Genomic DNA, 23271 nt, shown 5'->3' on the forward strand with positions numbered 1-23271 from the left:
TTGACGGCCGGCGGAGCCTGGTCGGTCGTTACGAGCCCACTATCAGCGGGCGAGGGTCGGTATCATCGATTGTCGACCGGTGATGTGTGCTCGACCGGCACCACTCACCGGCCAGTGGGGCGCATGGGGCCGACCACCGGCCGAATGGGCACTCCGGGGTGAGGAGAACCAACACCGATAAGGCCCCGTCGGCCGGTCGGCGAGCGAGTCGGCACACAGTGCCCTATCTAATCGGCGGAGTTTCGCCTGCCCACCACCTGCGCGGGCGTGGTCCAACAGACGGCTGACCTGTGGAGGGTCCGTCTGACCGCCTGACCGGGTTTTCCGCGAGCACAGTCAGCAGTTATCACAGGCCACGGCATGCTGGGGCTTGAAATCGACCTGTTGACTCTATGCACGTGGGCTGACGACGCTATGGGTGGTCCTTATCTTCAATTCATTCATTCATCAGTTCCTTAAATTCCGTAGGGACCTTTGAGCATCTGCCAGAGACCTTTGGAACTTATGTTCCCAGCCTTGGGGACGCGAGCTGCCAGCCATCTAGACCCGAGTTGCCGACCTTTCATGTAGACGCGAGCTGCCGACTCTCTAGACCCGAGGTGCCGCGCGCTGACCTGCTGACCCGTTGACTCGACCTCACTGACCAGGTCACCAGGTCTAGTCATAACGCTGCTCGGGGCATAAACGCTGCAGGGCTAGCTGTACCGCTGTTAGAGCCACAAACCCCTGCAGAACCAGGTAGACTGCTAGTTTTGCGCTGGGTCCCATGTAGTTCAGACAGGAAGGTAGGCAACACCAACGTCCATACAGCACAGACTCGCAACGGTCACATAACCGTCAACAGAGTTAATTGGCTATTAGGAAAGCGTGTCAGAAGCATGGCTCGTAATTTTGTAACGCCTGTGATAGGGTTTTAAATGAAGCTAACATGGCAACCCCCAGTCAACCAACACGAACATAATGAAACGGAACACCTGTGCGATAACAATCCAGAAAGCACACGCGCAATTTGAGCTGGGCCGCCGGACAGCCTGTTGTCACGCAATCTACGTAAGTAGTTTTGAGAAGCGCAGGGCAATAGTTCCATCGCCCACCACGGGCAGCTCAATGGACGCGGCCATAAATCATGAAGGAACGGGGACACGCGCTACGCAAACGCATAGAGCTACTGCCTCTACCTTTAGTAGGCGAAGGGCTGAATGATGGCGAGGGGCACGCAATGTTCAGCGGAGCACTATGGCAACCAACACAGCGTCATGGCGGCATCCATAGCGAAAATCCGTCAAATCGCATATGGGACGGTAAAATGCTTAATGCTAACGACATGGATACCTTTCTGCTCGGTAGAGCAATCAGCTGAAGACTGCGTCAGCCGCTTACTCAGGCAGGGGATTCCCGGTGCTTTCTTCACCCCATGGATTGAGATACGACCTCCTGTCGGGGATGAAAGATGACTACTGGCTATAGCGCCTGCCGCCGCAAAAGGTCAGGTCACAGGTGCGGTTCATAGCCCACTGTTCATGAGACTCGAATACAAAGCACATGAGAGCATCAAATACCTATTACCTAAGTCACAGTGACCGGTTAGTTCTCCCGATCCTATGCATTAATTATCAGGTTAGACACGCTTATAGATACATTTAAACTTGTGTGGCGGTGAAGGAGGATTCATCAGCGAACGCCTATCTGTAGCTGAGGACCGAAAAGCAGCGAACCCCCCCCCCCCCCGCAAAAAAGCAACCCACTCTGTCTGTCCAATAATGACGTCTATCGTTGGATGGTCCGACAGATCAGTATCATTGGCCGATATCGTGACCGGTTGCCGCCACGACAGCACGCACGGTGCAGCGCTGGCGGTCCGCGGCCGGGCCAGGCCGGCTGCCGGCTCCGGGGGAGGGGACACTGGAGCACGCGGCCCCGCGCTGCGTGCGTGCGGTGGCAGTCAACAGAGCGCAGTGATGGGCATCGAATGCACCGCAATTCACCGTGGATGGATTCGAATGGAGGGCCGAGCGAGGTTACAACGAGGTCGCGGGGCCTGATGCTCTGCTACAGCGAGTGCTGATTGAACACCGCGAAATCGATCCACCAGTCCTCGGCAGTAGCAGCCGATGAAGATTTGCAGTAACAGCCTATCGGAAAAGCCGAGAGGTTTGACTACAATGAACATGCCCACAAAAGACGTGGCTGAGCTACGCTCTGATTGAAATCCGAACTATTTTACTACGAGCTATGTGAAATGAAAATGGGCTCAGATAAGGTATTCTGTAATTTACTATGCATTATTTTCTCAAAGCCCAACACCAAGCATCAACATACATTTTCATTAACGAATAAATATGAAATACAAAGCTATAGGGACACACATCGGTATTCTACTTTCAGCAAGTGAGGTAGGATTTGGAACTTGGCGTCATTGTCTATTGACACCTATCACACGTTTCTCAGCAAAACATTTTACCAGATATCTCGCCATCGGAACTGGGATAATGGATTAAGTGAAAAGCGCTCATTTGAATGGAGTAACAGGACCGCCCCATGCGTGATCCACTCCATTCCATGATCAAAAATTCACCACACCAGTAATTATGAATAGTCGCACGTTCAGCAGCCTAGCTCACCCTTACAAATGTTTGGCCATCAGTAGTTGATCGATCTCACTGAATATAGGTGGACCACGAAAACAATGAACACACTCTGTGCATAAAAGGTAAAATTATTACAGCGGTACTACAGGTGCCACGGCAAAGGAAGAGGATACCAAGAAAGTAGTGTGCAAGGAAATCACAACCCGAATTCAGAATGTTTGTGAATACAAGAGTATGATGCAAGGTATGATGTACAGAAACAAGTTAACGGACATTCTCATGGAAGATGAGAACAATAGGTGCCCTTTCAGGTGGGCCACGAATGCCTTTCAACGTCTAGAACAAAGTTCTGCCTTCGTATGTCCCAGTGGAAGTGAACCACTTCCAACCACCGCAAGGTCCACCCAATATCTACGCCGTAAGAACTCGTTACAGCCGCTTTGCAAAGTTCAAATAAGCGAGCTTGTTCAACTTCAAGCAAACTTCAGACTTCCTGTTTGACAAACTGAAACCATGCTTGCCAGACCCAGAGGAGACGGCGCAATTTCCCCTCGGGACTTTTTCGACTCACATGGCACAGAGAAGTGTTGAATACGGGCATTGCCATTTGGGTCTGGCCGGCCTAATCGCAGCACTAAGTAATTTCCATTGCGTCTTATTCACCTGCCTGATCGTTTCCCAGCTGGTCAGTGGTCTACAGAACCAAAGACTGACTGAGCTAACCTAACCCACCTCAGTTCACCATATTTTAATCGATTGAACTACAAAGAAACTCCCTCACCTTTGGTTTGTCGTTTCAAGCTCGACCCCACCTGACTCAATCTCATCTCGCCACATACGGCTACATCTCAAACACCCTGTCATTTCTCCCTTCCCTCTCCCCATTACCACTCCCCTCTCCTCACCTTATTGCAGATGACGGGCAGCTGGAGCGGGTGGCCGCTCTGCCGCGGCGGGTGCCTCTTCAGCTGCACCATACACACCACCAGGATGGCCACGGCGCTGACGCCGTCGCAGATACCGTCCAGGTAGTATCCCAGCGCGCCCACCTCTGACGTCATGGCCTGGTTGGCGGCGCGCAGCCGCGCCAGGAAGCCGTCCAGCGCGTCCATCCACTCGCCGACTAGGATGATGGCCACGCCCGACTGCCGGCAGCCGAGCGACTCGGAGAGCAGCAGCCGCAGACCCGGCAAAATGAGGAACACACGAGAGATGCTCACAACGTTGGGCGTGATGAACGAGAACGTCTCCGTGAAGTGAGTCACCTGACGGCAGAAAGACAGGGAGCAGCTGTGAGACGTGAGTCGTGATGGGGTGAGATGAGCAGGAAGGGCGAAAGAGGTGAGAGGGAAGATGTGAGCAAGTAAGGCGAAAGAAAGAGACGGGAAATCCTCGCGGGAACTTTGTGTGAGATTTGCTTGGTAGGTACTGTGAGTCAATCGCGAGTGTGAGGGGGCGGGTGTGAAGTGTAACCAAAGTGGAAGTCTACGGAGCTACCGTGTAGCGTGACGTAAGTTACAGAACGGAAGCATGTGGGGGCATTTTGTAAATAAATCCATCCGAGCGATACTACAGGGCACCAGACACTGCCTGGCTCAGCGAGGACGGAGGTGCCTGCACGCTGCCAATGGACGCGTTGCATTATTCGATGAATGGTGCGGACTAGGGCAGGCGTAGCGTGGGAGGGTAGAATGTGTGGCGATTACCATGCGACGGCACGACCCGAAACTGGGGCAAACGAAGAGTGAACACGCATTACGGACCGAGCCCGCGCACAGCTTCGAATATTTCTACGATATTTGATCCTCGCCGCGTTTCCCTAGTACCTAACCTGGCACGCATATCGCACCAGTACTTCAAGTTATTGTTTCAAAAAACGACCCCATAATTTCTCCAGCAAACGCCCTCCACCTGATCACTAAGTGCACCACCCGTGCCGCAGCCTTCCCTCCGCGCCGGGTCACTCTGTTTTACGACTCTGTCGTCGATGGCGGCGCAGTAATTACAGTGGCGCGGCGCGCCGTCGCACCGGTCACAGTCGGTCCGTCGGCCCGTGTTTGGACACCGCAAAATTAACGGCGACCGCTGCCGGGCCCGCTCGATGAGCTGGGCGCCGGCCACAGGTGACCGGTCTTACACGCCGAAAACAGCCGCTCTGGTGGTCGATAGGCAGGTAGGCAGACGCCATCGACGACAATACGCAGCTGAACGAACATGGGTGCCGACTGCCGACAATGGACGCGGGCAGCTGAGCGCCCGGTGGTGGGCAGGAATGATACATACCTATAGCCCCATCCTGGTGCTCATTCACTACCTGCGCGCACATGCCACTAAAGACGTCGCGCCGCCAAACAAGAGGTAGGGTGATTTGGATAGCCAAGACGTATTCAAAGAAGCAAACTAATCAAGAAAGTTTTACTGCACATCGAGCAACAGGCCACGTGATGATTCGGCTATAAGGCGAACGCATTGCCTTCTAAGAACGTCTCGGTACAATAAATACATTGAAACTAGTGCACGCTGCAAGCAATGCTATGGTAATGTGTGTACCATAGAAGTGTGTAAATACATACAGTACAGTAAAAAGATCCGATTATAGGTGAGCTGATTGCCAAAAAAAGCAATAAATATAGCGAAAAAGATATAACCAAAACCAGACGAGTATAAATATACCGCCCCAATTTCCCCCTCTGAAAAGCTGGAAGTCATGTGCATTGTGCAATGTGGCCCACTAAGAGACGTGAGGCGTAACTGGCTGACTTGCAGACAGTTACGCCTCACGTACGCCTCATGAGTTTCGATTAATCCCAAGTGGTAGGTCTCCCAGCACAGCAACAAGCGAGAGGAGCTCGGCAGCGCAGACACCAACTTTGGAAGATATTCATCTGACTTGCCGGCGGCATGATGGCTCTAATGGCGACCGGATATAAGCTGGCGAGTGATTGCAACAAGACCTAAATAATTCCGCAGTTATGGCGGAGTGTTTTCGGCCTGCCTAAGGGATAATGCGATCTATGTTTAGGTGTGAATGGAACCAAATGCTGCGAGCTATTTCAGCAGCCAGCGAGCATGACGAATACGATTGCAGGATTTTGCTGCAATAGCTTTATATTTGGAGGAGGAGACTGGAGACAAGCTAGTTTTTTTTTGCGGACAACGTCCTTACAATTCTTAAAATTTATACACCATCCTTGGACAGACTTAACCCTCGCCCTGGCAGGGGGGGGGTCGATGCGACCCCCCCTAAGGTTTTTCAAAGATAGCGTAAAAACGGCGGCGCGCAGCGCCGCCAAATTTGGCACAGCCTATGGGGCAACCTTTTTACATATGACCTGAAAATTTCAGGTCCGGGTGACCTTGGGTCAGGTCACCAGGTCAGAAAAACCGGTACAAGGTCATGGTCAAATTTCAATTTTCTTTTTGCACCTGTCCAACTCACAGTTTTGCACGGATTTCCTTCAAACTTTCAGGATGTGCTAAGTTCACCGAGTTGTATAACATATAGTTCGGTTTTTTTGAGGTCACTGACCTGAGGTCAGTTAGAGGTCATTACGTCGTAATGTTAAGCCTATGGGAAAATACTGAATTCGGAAAATACTGGAGATATCCGCTTCGTTCTATCACTTTTGTGCTTTTAAACCACAGTACTTAACAGCAGGTCACTTGGTGCTTCTTTGTTTGGTGTACTTATCCATGGGTCAGGTCAAATGAGGTCAACTGAGGTCAAATGACGTTTTTGCCAATAACTTGGCACATAATGACGCTAGAGCTTAAAAAATGGTATCAATGTGTTCCTGGTGATCAGCCGAATCGAATGATATGCGATATGATGCAATTTGGTTAACTTTAACTTAATTTATTAATTTAAGTTTACTTAAAATTTAAGAAAAACTTTAAGTACACTTAAGCAAGCTGAAAAGTATATCATTCGACGCGCCTTGACGTGCTGAGTTCACTGATGCTTTTCTTTTTGGTCTATCTTAATTAGATCAAAAGTTATAAGCGAAAAACTTTTGACCTGTTTTTAGCGAAATTTTTACATTTATACCCCCCAAAATCCCCCTAAATATTGACCTAGAGCAACCAAATTTGCACAGGGGCGAGAACTCCAGGGGGCCCACCTACCTACCAAATTTGGTGTTTCTAGGTGCCATAGGAGCCAATCGCGAGGGGGGGTCGCATCGACCCCCCCCCCTGCCAGGCCGTGTTATGAAAAATGCCCTGCCAGGGCGAGGGTTAAGTGGGTGCAATCTGAAGCCGGTGCGCCGAGCCATGGAGCGCTGGATTCGCAAAAATAGAAACCAGCATGATGCGTTATATGATAATTATTTTGACGTGTTTCCGGTCTGACGTGTATTTAGGAGTTCGCAAAAGGGCAAAAGAAGCAGTCTACATTTGGGCAGCATCCATACCTATGTACCTTTTCTATCGTACTAAAGAAGCCAAAATTGGCATATAGCAACATGTTTTGCTGGAATGGATTTCCCTAAAACCGGGTGACAATCGTCACGTGGATACACTTGTGTTACTTTTATATAAAATGGCACAAAGCCCTGGATCAAATACAATAAAATATGGACGAAGAATAGGCATGCATTTAGAATGTAGAGTACGGATAACAATTGCACCAGCCAAATATCTAGCAGCCTTTAAATCACCAACAAAATTCTTATTGGACTTAATGCCATGTAAATTCTGCTACATGTAGACACAAATTTACACCAGCAGCAATGCTCTGTGAAGGGTGTGGCAGGGTATATGATGTTGGGGATGAGTCGCGTTTCAATCGCGGGGTTATATGGCTCGTTTGGTCCGGATACCCATTGATAACCTTACTAGATGTGCACTGTCATTTTCACACACTTTTTGTTACCGTACCAAAACGTCCAAAGCCGTCACGCTGAATCGGCACCGGATGGCGTTATCAATTACCAAACGCACTACTCAAATGGCACCGTCCACCCGCGCGGTGACCCAGAACTGCATCCGCTCGCGTATGTACGGTTCTCCAGTAAAAGTCTTGTTGGTTTTGCTTTTTCGGACATACCTGGTCCTATATAATGTTCAAATGCATAAGTATCAACCCGAATTATGTGTATGCACATTTACCACGAAACTGTGAAATTGCATCGTTGTATGCCAAATACTTTCCGAGATATTCACCAAAAACCTCATTTTCTGCCGTTTGGGGTATTCTGGCCGCAATCTTCCTGGGATCGCCTATGGCATCAGTAGAGCCATCTAACGAGAGGAACGAGGAAACACAGAATCATGAATGAATCGAGCGCGTAGTAAACGGTGTATGAAAGGGAGACTCGGCAGAGGCTATCCGGGTGGCCGGCGCGCGGCGCGCCCTTAGGCATCGGCCGACCCTTCGGACCGCGTGGGGTCAGAGGTCGCGCTCGGGAAGTCTCGGCTCTGGGTTTTAGCGCTGTGCAGTCATGACGGGAGGGGTGGATTTGTAGCTCGGCTGATGTGTGTGGAGCGGAAGGGGAGCAGAGAACGGGATGGTGGCTAGTAGTGATGTCAATTTCATAAATTTTGGAAACCAATACCAAACCGATACCGACCAAAACTGCTGAGAGTATATCAAATCCGAACCGATTTTCAGAAATAGGATAGCGCTAGCCCGACTGACTAGTATCTCGGCTGATTCGTGTGGGGTGGAAGGGAGCACAGAACGGGATGGCGGTTAGTGGTAGATGGTGGGATGGTGGTTAGGTTAGTGCGTACTGCGTAGAACGTAGCTGGACATGCATTGTTTTTTCATGGCAAACAACATGCAGCATAATGCGCGGGATTATGCCAGAACTCAATACAAAAAGGAAATAATAATTCGGCCGAGGGAGTGGATGAGTGCCGTGACAAAGCATGACGATGCTGCCAAAATCGGGATGCTTTTTTGCCCCCATTTTTTTACCCCTAACATGCAGCGCTTGATCCGAACTTAGAGGTCCACGACTGACCTTATAGACTTTAAAATCGCACCCGTCCGGTGCGCCACCTTTTTCTTCAGGGGCGCTCTTCTTGGCTGTATCTGTTCTTACCAATAACTAAAGCAAATCGAATGTATAATAAAAAGGCATACCTCAAACACAGTTTTACTCACATCCGCTCGTGTGCATACTTGTTTTGACCTATACCTTCTCGCATCATAATATATCACTTCAGTGCTTAACCCTCAGCGGAATTTTGGGTTTTCTTCATATACCCCGGCCGAGGGGGGGGGGGATTACGACCCCTCTCCGTCTTTTTGTCCCTAATCGAGCTAGCGCCTTGCGTATAAAACTGAGCGCGTGCGTCGTATGAGATGCAGCAACTGGTACCCAAGTTGAATGTCTCAGGTCAACTGATAAACTCTGAGGTCAGTATAAGTGCTCCAAGTCGCGGGATCGGTTTTTGGTAAACAACTTCACCATAAGTGGTTACAGAGCCAAGATAATGGCACCATCGAGTTTTGCATGCTCAAGCGCGTCGAATAGTATACGCTTTGTTTTCGTTGAGGTCAATTTAAGGTGTTCACTTCAGGTCATGTCAGGGCAGAGTCACTCAGGCCACGAGGCTGGCTCAAGGAGGTCATATCGCTTATTCGATTCGGTAGGTCCTCACAAGTCCACTATGGCTTCCCGACTCGCCAGCTCAATTTGATCGGGACTTTTTGGTGAAAACTCCTGTGACCTTAGTGACGGCATAAATGAAGTCGCCTAACTTTACCCTCGCCCATGTAGGGGGGGGGGGTGGTGCAACCCCCTGAGGTTTTTCTTAGCCACACGCCGAACCGTTTCAGATAGCCTGCTCTAATTTTCAGTACCCTTTGGGGCATTCTTTGCGCAACTTTTGGTATTTTTTTGTCAAGGTCATGTCAGGTCACGGAGTTATGACGTCATAAAGGGAACAACCTCCGGCCAGATTTACGCTAAATTGGAGATTGTTTCACATTGGTATAAATGCCGACTGACCTGACACACTGATGGATTGTTTTAGAATCACAACTGGCTAATTTGACATTTGCACAATGTCCGTTGACATTTTGAAGGTTACTAAAGGTCAAGGTAAGGTCAGTGACCTCGGTTGACCTGTAATGACTTCTTGCACTTGTATGCCTTTTCGGAGTATTTTGATGCCCTGAATTCGAATTTGCTATCCATTTCAGGCATCGTCGGTTGTTTCTTGTAATTCATCTTGGGTCAGGGTCAGGTCAGTGACGTCACACGCCTGACGTGACCCAATGCACAAATGACCTTGCAGACTTCCGATGCTCCCAACGCATCATTTTTAGAGTTATGACATCGAAATACACACCAAACGATAGAGAATTGATCAAGGATCACAAAAGTGAAGGTTTCAAGTCGATATCTCTTACCGTTTTGCCGCAGTCGGCGCGGAAATCTGAAAAAGTTAGATTTTTCCGAAAATTTGACCTTTGACCGGTCATAAGTAGGTCAAATATTGATCTAGGACCAAAAAAATATACCACCAATCGCGACATCCCGTTGAAAGCAATCCGTTGGTCTTTTCCGCTAAGCTCTACGACGCTCCGTTTTCAAACGCCAGGGGGGTCGCACCAACCCCCCCCCCCCCCCCCCTGCATGGGCGAAGGTGGCAAAACACCGTTTACGGGCGAGGGTTTAAGAATGGAAAAGTGAATGCTGGGGCTTGCAAAAATTCTATAAAATCACGAATTGATGCGCTTGAGACAGCTTTAGATGGCTGCCGGCGCCAAAATAACAGCTTTCATATTTCCCAATTGATTGATAATCGTGAGGTTGCTTGACCGATTTGACTTCAGGTGACTCTTAAGAAAAATACGAGATAGCTACCTACATACAATTTGTGAGGCCTCTGGGAGATAGTACTATGTAGATCATATAAGCTTCATTCCCCGTTGAAAAGTCCCCTGGCACGAAGGATGCTGCGACGTCGCGACATTTTGGGACCTTACAGAGGTTCACTTTTGACGTCATTGGTTAACGGCCTGACCTTAACCTTCGCACTAACGATGTTTGACACTAGGAGGGTGTCGAACAGACCTCCTACCCTCAGTTTTTTTTTCGCAAATAACTCTCGCAAAAAGCGGCTGATTACGACGAAACTTTCAGTACCCTCGAGTTAATCAATATTACGCCTACCCTATAATTTGTATAACCCTGACTCAAAGGACCTTTGACTTGTGACCTGTTTTCCGAGACCATGTTTGGCCGGAAACGCGTTTTGGCGTATTTCGAGTAGAGCGCGTTTTATTGTCTTTTTGTGGCTTTAAGCGATCAAACATGTGAAAGGATGTTGATCCCATGGATTCTCGTGGGTATCAAGATCACGTGAAGGTCAGTCAGGTCACTGACCTTTGATGACCTTTGTTCACTCTTTCGAGTTTTACATGTTTCAAGGGTAGATTTCGGAGTTGATTTCGCATTTAGAAACCGTTTGAACATTTAAGAAGTAGTTTTGGTTCCCTGGTAACATGTGACCTGACCTGACCTGACCCGACCTGGCCTAAACGCACGAAAACATCATCTGTGATCAAAACTAACTTGAATTTCGTGATCAGCACCCTGCAGAAACCTATAACAGCTTCACTTTACGAAGCTCTAACAGGTCCCGATTCCCCGAATTTTGAGTTATATTGACCTGTCAACCAATGACATAGGACCTTAAAATTGGGTATCATCGGCCTCCTCTCGTCACGGGCAACACGCTCTTTTTCCGCGAAGCTCTAGCTCGATCAGGGGCTGAACGGCAAAGGGGTCCAACGGACCCTCCTTCCCCCCCCCCCCCCCTTTACGATAGACGCTGGCAAAGCACCAATATGGGCGAGGGTGAAAATACAGCTGCTGTCATAAAAATTCAGCTTGAATCAAAGGTCAGGCTTGCCAAATTTCAGCTCTCGCAGCTATCAACAAAAAAAAAAAAACATGAGGAGGCGGCACCCGCCGCCCCCCCCCCCCCCGCCCCCTTCTCCTCTCGGCCACTGCCAGCGAGGTTTTAAGCGTATCATACACGTTACAAAGCATCATATCAAGATGACACACCCCAGCAGCCATATGCACTGAACACAAACTTATTACCCACGCTAGTGTATCGGCACCATAGCACATGGTCGAGACTATCGTCAGCCACGGACTCGCACTCGACCAACCCCCTGAGCCCGTTGACTGCGGGTGACCTTGACATGTCAAGCCTGATCGGCGGCCGGCCGCTGTCGTGCGGTCAATACACACAGAGGGGAGGGAGACACAAAGCTCTACGTTAAGCTGACCTCTGACCTTTCCCTGCGCCCTGGTCACTGACCCCGCTCCATGTCGCTGGGCGGTGGCATGGGGGTGGAAACCGGTTCTAGCCTCTACACATGCCACCATTCTAACCCTCCCCTCCCCACGCTACTACGCGGCGTGGAGTACGCTCGTGCGTAACTGGGCGGAGCAAGGGGTCGCGCGATACAGGGGCGGAACTGGTTGCCCTCCCGCTCGCCGAGCGACCAACGACTAATACCCTGGAGAACCGTACATAACCAGTAGCTGTATAACCAGACAAACTAAAACGCGTCGGCCTCTGGTCGATGGAGCGAGAGTGTACCGCACCGCATCTAGACGCATGTAGGTACTATGTAGTCGACGCCGCCAGTTTGGGACGCACCTGTGTGAAGACGTAGCAGAGCGGCAGGTAGATGTAGTGGTTGATGGGATCGCACATCAGCATCTTCACTGTCACCGGGTAGAAGAGCGAGAAGGAGCCGTCCGGCGTCTTGGGCAGCATGCCCTTCTGCGTGGGCACCAGCGCCTGCGAAAGGACGTAGCGTTAGGTGAGGGTTATATGTTATCAAGAGGAATAAGCAGATACGGTTTAATTGAATATGTTTTAATGTCATAAAAACATAGACAAAGTCGCCCAGCTTTCCCATGTCAGTAGATCACTCAACACAAGACTTACGACACATTATAAAACAAAACAGAACAACGAATTTGCATCCACCATGTTCGCTGTTTTCGCATTGAAGTGGGTACACCACCATCAATTAAGCGAATTCGCCGAACAAACAACCCGCAATGAAATAACAGGCCGCTGCTGACAAATGCCAACACTCATAAAATTGACCCTCGTCGTCGAGGCCGCCAGCAAACAATGAAGAGGGTGGGGTCGACCCACCACCAGCAGCGTCACATCTACACGTCATCCCGTCAATGAACGGCGCGTCACTTTGCCTCCCCCGCCGCCGTTTTTCGCTCTCCGGGGACGGGTTATTAGTCCTGAATACAGAGTCGGTAGCAGGCCGGGTGGCGGAAGCGTGCTCCACCTCGTTCCGTTGACACAAACACAGGCAGCGCCGGAAGCGCCCCCGGCAGCGCCATTATGCCGGGGGGGGGGGGGGGGTATGAAGTTCGAAGGGCCGCTAGTGGGACACGGCCGGCAGTGTCGCTGTTACAGGGGTCGATACTCTAAACAAATTGGCCCGGCCCGCAGCCAATAATTTTAAATGGAACACCAACGCCGATATTGCGTTTCACCTGACGTCGCTAAATCGACTTTGCGGTAAATTAGAAAGGGGCTGCATAAAAACGATGCACTAATGTATCTTAGAGAAGCACTTATGCACTACATACTCGTTAAAAGTCTGACTGTTGTGTGACTGTGTCATGTGTGCCAAAAATATATTTCCTATTTAGTCATTTCATTCAGTCATTTGGTCATTTCGTGCATTTCAGCAGCATGCAGCGAAGCAGACTGCGCAAAATCTAACAGGCGCGCCCCGCCTCCCTCCTTCGCCGCTTGTTTTCGCCGACTCGCCATGGCCTGTTGGGCTGTCGGCCGGCCTTTGGACGCCCTTTGAGTCGGCCGGCCGTCGATGGTGGTCCCATTGTCGGCCGACTGCCGGAGTCGATACCCCATCCCCCCAGAGCGCGCCGGCACGCCGCCCGTGACCGGCGCGGGCGGCACACTTCCGTCTCCTGCCGACGGTCAAAGGCGCCGTGAAGAACAGGGCACCGATGACGTCACCTAACGACCCAGTGACGTCATCATAATAAAGAACGGCGACGCCCCAGGCAGGCGGCTCAAAGGCGGATTTCAACTGCTAATGGGCCCACATGACGAGTGGCGGACCGGACGGGACAATGTAAAAATTGATCGCAGCGGTGCGGCGGTCCAATTGTCCCAGCTCTGTAGCGTTTGGCACGATGGCTAAGGCACTGCCGAGTGCCGCATCAACACATCAGAGCATAAGACCGGATTTCATTCGCCTAGCTGAAACTTGGCTGCAGGTCGGCCTCGGGTTATTCATGAGACGCCACGGGGATCCCGTGAGGGATGGACCGCATTTGAAACTCCCATATCCTCGGGCTGGGTCGAGCCGCAACGCCAATCCAAATCGATGAACAGCATGATCTGCATGCAGGCTCATCACTCATCAGGCACCTGGCACACGTTATACTAGCAAGAGGACGAGAAGAGCCGATGCAGCAGAAACCATGGTGAATCATACCGAGAAACTCGAATGGGTGGTAACAAATCAGAGAGATGGTGCAACCCCAACAGTTCAGACGAACAAGGACGCGTACCACGAAAACAGCCCTGTCGGCCCGAGTAACGGCGGCGAGGGACCCGCCCCCGAGGCCGGGTCGGGGTGACGACACGCCGCGCCGACCTTGGCCGCGCCGCGCCGGCCGGGCGGGGCCGCATCCCGAATGAGGACCGCCCCGCTCCCGTTCGGTTGCCACCGAGTGATGTCAGTGATAGCACGGCGCAGGATACCTGCATCGAATCGGCGCCCGGCCCCAGGTGCGGCCGAAATCACGCCCCAAGAGCGTGAACTGCTGTCTGTTTGCATAACCCGTAATGCAAAGCAGCGTTACCGGTAGCGTGTCCGGCTACACTGGGGATTTTCACTGGGGATTTTCCGAGCTGAAGGGTGTTGTCATCACGGGGAGTCCCTGTACAGGTGAGGGATGGTATCCTATTGTCCTGATTACAATGGAAGACGGGCAGATCACGACCTGGAGTGACTCGTTAGTTTGCTATGTAGTGGAATTAGAAATGCATATCAAATTCAATGCTACTAGCCGCCCTCGTACGTTCAAAAGCACACATAGCAGTACATGGGAAAATGTCCGCACTACATCTACAACTGAGTGATCTCACTATACTATTCGCGCTATTTGTTAGTGAAGTAACAGAAGCTGATCGAGCCGAGTCACCGTCCCTGCACTTGCGGCACCAGATGTCTGCAAAAACAACTGTTTACACTACCACCCCACTTGAAAACAACAGGGAAACACTTGTCATCTGTCATAACATAGAAGTAACTTGTAACCGCCCACCAAGCCTCATTCTGACAATAAAATCGAGTAACACTTTCATCCATCCACGTGGCGCACGGAGCACGATGGCACCACGTGACCCATGCCGAGCGCAGAATCGTGACTGTGCGTTCGACCGGTGTATAGGACCCTGCGTCCGATATCTCGCCGTCCCATGTCGAGCTGAGCCTGACTCCAACTCCACAGCTGCCGCCTGCCGCCCGACGCCCCACCCGCAGCGCCCGCTCACAGCTGCCCGGTTGTGCACGGTGCCCCTATCAACACGCCACCGTGCAGGTTTGGGGCCGGAGGTGAGGGCGTGAGGGCGAGCCTCGTGCGGGCTTGTGGTAGGTGGAGGATATAGGGGGGGGGGGGTAGCTGGCAGCTGCCAATGTGGGGGCTTAACGATGACCCGGCGAGGAGTCGTCATCTATAGCGGCTGGTCGATGAGCGGGATTGGGCAGAGTTTTTAATGGCGTTCATAATGTGACTAACTACGGCCAGAGACGACGCACAATGTTGACTGTTGAGTGACGACTGACGGCAAGCTATGCTGTACGGTTCAGAGTTCCCATTCAAAAACTTCCCACACCGATTAAATCTCCTGTGTATGTAACTAGGTGACAAGTCAAGAACCCATGCCAACGAATGGCTTGAGCTACAATATATGTATTCAACGTTTAACACTAATCATCTACTTGCCTAAGCACCTACCTAGCTAGCATCTGGATGCCCCATTGTTTTCTCCTAACAAGTAGACATAGTACACTACCCTGAAGGGGTGCTACAACTACACCCACGCTGCACTCCAAAGCAAAGTTCACAGACAACATTATGATGTAACCGACATATGTCGGCCGTTTTCTTAACCCAAATTCATGATCCGTGCAAAGCGATCTAAGAATGCCGGCTGAACAAAAGCAGCACGGGACTGTTTTTGGTTAACGGCTCAATAAACAAGTGTCGGTTAACGTTTTTGGTTGACAGACAAAACTCACCAATGCACTGGCGACATGAATATGTTTAGTGTTTACTGTTTACTGCCTATGGTTTTGACGGCTTCAAAGCGTTCCCCCGATGAAGGATCCACTTATCCACTTGACCATGTATTTATGACGAGTTCATCCCCGATACGTGCGATGTGCATGAGAGCTATCGTCGAACGAGTGATGCAATGTTTTGTAATGAGCCAAACAGGGCATTATTCCATACAGCGCCATAATTCACAATTGAGATACACTGTACAAAAATGCGCTAAAAACAACTTCTACGCAATTATCCGTCACACTATGACGCATTTCTACCTTTTTCGTCACCATGAAACGTGCTTCGATATCCGGGCGAGCCGCGCCATTCGCCCGAAACGTGCGCTATCGCGCAGGGGAGCGCGATAAGATAACTGTGTGAGCAAGTCAGACTCACACCGGCGCCGGTCCGAGCCGGAGAATGAAAATACGGGCGCTGCCCGGCTAAAACAGAGAGCGAACACATGTTGTGACAGCTGTGTAAGGAGTTGGACCGGCCGTGGGAGGCGCGTCCTCGATCGTCACACGAAACGATCGGCTGGGCCGGGCGATGTGAGAAAGGAGCATGCGACACGCACGTATTGCTATAGGTATGGCCTGATGTCATCCAATGAAGCAAAAGTACGCACGTAAGGAAATACACAAGTGCACGAGTGGATATTACTAGTACAGATAGTTAAAGAACATTACGTCATATGAATGAACTTCTTACACGACGCACGTACAATAAAGGAAAAACTACGGACACAACTAATAAAATTTCTGGGCAGACGAGACATGTCTGCATTTCCATTAGCTTTGCAGTGTGCCTGTCTAGACAGAATGCCTCAAATCATGGGTTGTCAAAACGTCAAGCTGTCAGGATTCCTAGAGCGCATTTCCCGAGAGGCTAAATTTTCATAGTTATGGCTTAGTTATCAAAAATAAGTACTTAGTGCTCGGCTGAGGAACACCAATGCGACACAATGCAGTAGGCATTAGTGCGAAGTCAAATCCCTCAAATACGAGCAACGGCTTAACTTTCAAGCGTCTCATTGGTGAGTTTAGCACCGAAAAAGACGACAGATACGCATTGAGACGTAAATGCTTTCAAACCGATTGCACACAACACAAATTGTGACTTCTCTGACGTCTTTCGGCAAGAACATATGAAAAGATACGACAGTCCCAGACATTGTCCGAACTGTTTGATTTCAATGAGGCAACGCAGTCAACAATACCAGAAAGCTGAGGTCAACTGTGAGACGAGAGAGGGGGCGGCACCTTGCATACCCGGGAAGGTGACGTGGTACCGACGCTATGTTTCTCCAGAAAACTCAGCAAGAACAGATGGCGTCACATTTACCACCGTCGGCGCCCGCAAGGCACAGGGTAGGATACCGTTACGCCCGGACTGATGGTTGTCGTTAGACGGGGTCACCATGCCGATCGGGTGCGTCTAGAGACGAGCGTGTGGTGGCAGTCTTGGCTGAGGTGCATGGTGCTGTGAGAGTGCACATTGCGAATGAACACTGCTGCTAGGAATAAAAGTCAACTACACTAGCGTAAAATTGCAGCACGATTTGTTGCTACCAGGGCTCCGGAGTAGGAGTCGGAGTCGAAGTCAGAGTCGACAATTTTGACCAGAGTCGAAGTGGGAATCGATTTTGGAAGCCGGAGCCGGAGTGGAAGTCACCGAAAATCCATCGACTACGCAGCCCTACCAGGTCTGCGGAATCGGAGTCGGAGTTGGTTTTTGAAAGCCGGAGTCAGAGTCGGAATCGCCGAAAATCCATCGACTATGCATCCCTGGTTGCTACGGTGAACCAGCATTTTGTGCTGGGAGAAGCTGTAAAGCGACCAGTCTACACCAGCCAACTGGCACGAAGCAGAAGCAATCAGATGTCAATTGCCACGGATCACGCTCACTGCCCTTGGGCGAGCAGCCGGGAAGTAGTTTTCTCTCCTTACTACCCAGCAGTGAGCGGAAAATTAAAGAGATCCGGCAAAGTGCGGAACTAATGAAAACTGACGGAAATGAGCGGCACATTGTGCATTTTGCAACGCTAGGTCCAGGGCGTCTATACCAGGGACCTCCCCTGTCCCCATACTCACGACAACAGCCATCAAAGAGAACCCTCGCACAGCTCATTACCATCCAGCGTGTGGAATAGGGGGATCCCGGGTCTCACAGAACAAATTACTATTGCGGCTTGCACGAACAGACATCTTACTATAATTCCTCCCTCCGCGGAGCGGGGCAGGGGCAGCCGGCCGTCGCGGGCAGCCGCGCTCGTTGGCAACCCAACGAGCCTTGTGCAGTGTGCAAGGTCAATGCGTTCCCAGCGACACTCCAAGGACAGCAGGAGACGCGAGCCAAAGGGCCACTGGTTGCCTAGTTGGATACTTGGATACTTGGATAGTTTTCACGAGTGAGCGATCCTGGGGGCAGTCAGGCAGCTGTGAAATGTAGAGACAAAAGAATGAAGCCTGAAGCTGAGTAAACGAGAGAGAGAGAGAGAGAGAGAGAGAGAGAGAGAGAGAGAGAGAGAGAGAGAGAGAGAGAGAGAGAGCCAAGTGTCGGTAAAGAGTCAGAAGACGCTGTGTACCATATGTATAAACTCATGCACCAAGCACGTAACTACCACTCCATCGACCAACAACAAAACGTCATTTTTATTTCGGCCCACGTGGTCACGCAGACACCACGTGGCAGCGATTCGTGTCACCGCGCCGCTGCGGTGGCCAATAATGTCATCGGCGGGTTTATTTATGTCTGGGGCCAGCCGGCCGTCTGGATAGGGATATCACACGGCGTGGGTGGTGGGAGGCTTTAGAAACAACGCAACGGCAGCGTGACATGTAAGGCTGTGTTGGATTACTTTTTAATGAAATCGATAATGAATAGACACGCAGTATTATCGAGAAAGGAAATCAGAGTTTCAGAGCCTAATAGAGAACCGCAAAATAGCTTACGACAACGAAGAAGTTCGCACACATAGTTTTGCGTGTGGTTTATTTGCGTCGGATTACCATTCCCCACAGCCCCAATTAATATTAATAATTAACAGGCCCTCATCAGCGGCACACGCTCCGAGCCCGTCACGCCATTTGGCCAAATAAGACTCAGCACACGCATTACAGCGGCGATTTATTTATTCTGGTTATCTCTGACCATCCGACTCGAGGGCTAACTGTTGATAAAACCCATGGCACTGCCCGCGTATGTATGTGTTATGGCCGTTCGATTGATGAAACGTCAGCATGGACAGCTAATTTGTAAAGCTGGTCATCCGACGGTGTCTGACGTCAGAAAATTGCGTAAGCATTACGGTCACACCACCGCCGTGCAAAGGTCAAGCCAGCGAATCGTCGGAAAGGTCGATAGGGACCTGCTATCTTGATGTATCATGCTTGAATCGGAACCACAGCTCAGCTGGTTCGTCATGAGCTTTTCAATATCTTCTAGGCGGTGTGACGTAGAAAGGCTTTCACACAACACATTAAAAATGCATGCGGATATACAACATTCAAAACACCCGTTGGGCCATAGGATTGAAAACGGGAATATTCAAGTAATGGATAATGACCAACAGATCTGGGCCCTGTTTCACCGGTGATAGCAGCAAGCTGCTTTTACACGTGTCAAATTGGGTTTCCATGGAAACATCAACAGGCCCATTGCTCCAACACTACCACAAGTGTGACGTCAGCTCGCGCAATTTGATAGCAGCGTGGTAGCAGCAGCCCGTGAAACACCGCCCAGGCTGCAGAATTAAAACGCGAACATAACCGCGTATATAATATAATTAGACGGCAACTGAGAGAAATATACCCTGGAGAGAATGAGAGTGAGATGATGTTTTTGGATATTGTTTTGGATAAAAACAACACCTAAGAAATGAATGACCCTGGAGAGAACACTTTCCACAGCAATTCAACAGACTCACCTACATGTAGCCTTAGAATCAAGGTAGCTTTCCCCCTGACAGCACGTCACGTCACCTATTAACCCTCGCCGGACCTATTGGTCTTCTACATACGCGCCGGCCGAGGGGGGGCGGGTACGACCCCCCCTCGCCGTTTCGCCCCTGGTGGAGCTAGCGCGTCGCGGAAAAAACGAGCGTGTGCGCCGTTACGAGACGCAGAGATTGGTACCCGATTTTAAGGTCCTAGGCCAACCGGTGACCTCTGAGGTCAGGTCAAGTGCCCCAAGGTACGGTTCAGTTTTTGGTGAATAACTTCGCAAAAAACGGCCACAGAGCGCCGATTTTGGCAGCATTGTGTTCGTCTCGCTCAGGCGCGTCGAATGATATACTTTTTGTCCGGGTCAGGTCAACTTGGGGTGTTGACCTCAGGTCAAGGTCAGGTCAGCACCCCCAGGTCACGAAGTTGGTCGAAAGGGGTCATGTCGCATATCATTCGATTCGGCAGGTCTTCCTGAGTCCATTGGAGGCTTTCCCGACTCGCTAGCTCAATTTGATCAAGAGTTATTGACGAAAAACTAATATGACCTTGATGACGTCATAAATGACGTCACGCAAGGTCAACATTGCAAAAGTGACGCATCTAACCTTGCAAGGAGTGCATAAAATCACGATTCTGTGTGCTTGAGATAGTTGGAGATCGTTCCCGGCGCCAGAATAGCAGTTTGAATTTTTCCCCATTGACTTATAATGGTGAGGTCACGAAAATTACCTGACCTCATATGACCTTTAGGAAAAAACCGAGATATACAAGTTGTGGGACTCATAATGGATACTAGATCCTGCAAGTTTCATTTCCCTGTGACATCTCCTCTGGCAGTGAGGGCGTTGCGAAGTTGCGACATCTGAAGACCGTGCAGAGGTTCACTTATGACGTCATAGGTCAGTGACCTGACCTGACCCAAAAATGCGGTTGGTGTCAAAAGACGCGGCTTGGATCAAAGGTCAGGTATGCCAAGTTTCAGCTCTCTATCGCCAGCGTGTTCGGAGCTATCGCGAAAAAACCCTATGGGGGGTCGGCACCCGCCCCCCCCCCCTCGGCCGGCGAGGGTTAAATGTCTCAATTTCCACCCGGAGAGTTCTCCCCCGGCCTGGCACTGACCTGCAGATGGTACCAGAGCGCGATGTCCATCCACATAAAGTACATGACGACTGTAAACGCCCCCAGCAGGAGGCATTTGTTGTCGACGGCCACCATTGTCGGTGTCCACCAACTGTGCAAAACGACGGAAAAAATACGTCAGTGTTATCGTACATCGTATTCGGGTCAGCTGAAATAAAAACAAACGTGGTTTAGATTCATGGCCAGACACATTGTATAGTGTACATACCTAATTAAATTTCTCATTAACATCTTAAGCCTAAGATCATCGATTAAGATTGTACCCGCATGCTTTGTAAGTCGGCGATATGGTTATTTGCTCGGCAACAGACAACATTGCCTTTTTAGAACGGGCAGTACCCACTACCCAGACACGCGAGAAGGCAATTTTCCTCATGTACGGTAAAGTTGGCCTTCCTACCCGGTAAGGTAAATCCTGACCGGGCAATGGCCCGCCTGTGGAATACAGGCCAACGGCAGCCAGTCATGGTATCAAAGAACTTCACTTTCTAAGAATTAAAAACAATATTTCCAGAAAAAAACGTGGTATCGTTCAAATAAAATGTCATTAGCAAGCCCTTTTCTCGCCAGGCTGGTGCTAGAAAACCATTCCTAAAAGAAACACATAAAGAGCACTGTAGGTACACAAATTACTTTGGCTTGGGTGTCTAAGGGGGATATTTCACACCACACTGTGACTACAAAGAGAGCTGAGTGTGGAAAGTCGCCAGTCAGAAAGGCACAAACAAGACATGAAAACAGGAATCATCCATTTACAAGTGGATTTTAGAGGAGGGGAGCTGCTTTATAAGATATGTGAACAGGAATGAATAAGGAATGAATATGTAATATGAATGCATGAATATGAATATGTATGTAATGAATATATATAATGAATGAATAAGGAATGTGAACAGAGGTAAAAGCCAGCCAGCAAATGATCATGCAGATGCAGCTTGGTGAAATTGGGAGTGAAATGTTGCTGGCTGGAAAATTAGAGGTGGAAGTGGAAAATCATTTTCATTTAAATGCACCTCCCATCCAAATTATTAGCAAATTTTGGGACACAACATTACAACCTACTTGCACTTTTTATCAATCCAAGACGTATAAGATATGGTAATTTCAAACATTTTCTGCAGATGATAGGCATAAAACAATAACTACACTTTACTCCAAGCATTAAGTCAATATGAACAACTGAAAGTTGATGAACAGAAGCTATCATAAATTAATTACAGCCACACCAAACAGGCATAAAAGTGATATATCAAACAGTAGCCAAAGAGGAAAAGGGTTGAGTGATCTGGAATCTGGATGGTGTCAAAGGAGGAAAATGATCAAGCCTTAACTGCAGCCAGCATGTTCCATGCTCTTTCATGTCTCACGTAGGCAGTCATCTCTTCGTAAATCCGAGATAATAAAATATTGATGATATACAAGCATTTTTATCACATATCTACACTATGAGACATACTTAGAGAGCATTGAGCAACAAGTGTTCATTCCCATTTGAGGGACGGTTCAATGTGGGTGAAAGAAGCAAAATCAGTCTTCAGTCCAGCAAACCCATAAAAGATTGGATTTAAAGTGCCCAAATCACGTTGCATGAGTTGATCACTGCAAACACAGTTCCGAAGGGACCTGCCAGAACAGCATAAGATAAATGTTCTTGGACATATTGGAGGCAAAATTGGTAATATTAAGTTATCAATACCACATGCACTTTTTAAATCCTATCTTCCTTAGGTTTACCAGATGATAAAAAGCACCTCAAGTTGCCCCATGGTTGATCAACCATGACTAATACAAACACAAATTGTTTAACTGTTTAACAAAATTTTATGAACTTATGACACAAGATTCACAAAACTGTTAGTAGTGTAGTTATGTGATAAAATGCACGCAAGTTGTTTTTACCTGTAAGAAGAAAAAGCTTCAAGTACAAGTCATTGTGTATAATCACTTTTCATCCGATGGTTTGATGTCACAGCTCGCAACTTCAACTCAAACTTCCAGCTCAGAGTCAGATTGAGATCCCCAAAAACTGAGCAAGCTTCTTTCCTACTCACCTTATTTGTAGATGAAAATATCCAATACAGTTACAGTAGCATCTTCAGGCGTAAAGCAAAGCAAATTTTGTTCAGAAACAACCTCTGCTTCCGTTTAGAAAAGGTACCGCAAGCAAAGATAACGCCCACCTCAACCTGACGTCCCTCACGACCCGCTGCAAACTGGCCAGCGGTGACATTGGCGCGGTTCCAGAAATGAAGTACTCCATCTACCAGCAACACAATCTCC

At 49.5% G+C, this 23271-nt stretch overlaps 1 protein-coding gene across 1 annotated transcript in view; it reads right to left on the reverse strand.

Annotated features, from left to right (window-relative positions):
- The window catches only part of LOC122364976 (ceramide phosphoethanolamine synthase-like), a 29647-nt gene extending 6391 nt beyond the window's left edge, over positions 1-23256 (reverse strand). The window contains exons 1-4 of the mRNA XM_043335857.1: positions 23043-23256; positions 20971-21082; positions 12222-12365; positions 3494-3853 (exon numbers count right to left, since the gene is read on the reverse strand). Coding sequence (XP_043191792.1) covers positions 3494-3853; positions 12222-12365; positions 20971-21066 — 600 coding nt within the window. The 5' untranslated portion in view covers positions 21067-21082; positions 23043-23256. The remainder of the gene's footprint in view (positions 1-3493; positions 3854-12221; positions 12366-20970; positions 21083-23042) is intronic.
- Between the last annotated feature and the right edge of the window lie 15 nt (positions 23257-23271).

Source organism: Amphibalanus amphitrite, unplaced genomic scaffold (genome assembly GCF_019059575.1).
Source record: "Amphibalanus amphitrite isolate SeventyFive unplaced genomic scaffold, NRLGWU_Aamphi_draft 000003F_arrow, whole genome shotgun sequence".
NCBI classification, from domain to species: domain Eukaryota; kingdom Metazoa; phylum Arthropoda; class Thecostraca; order Balanomorpha; family Balanidae; genus Amphibalanus; species Amphibalanus amphitrite.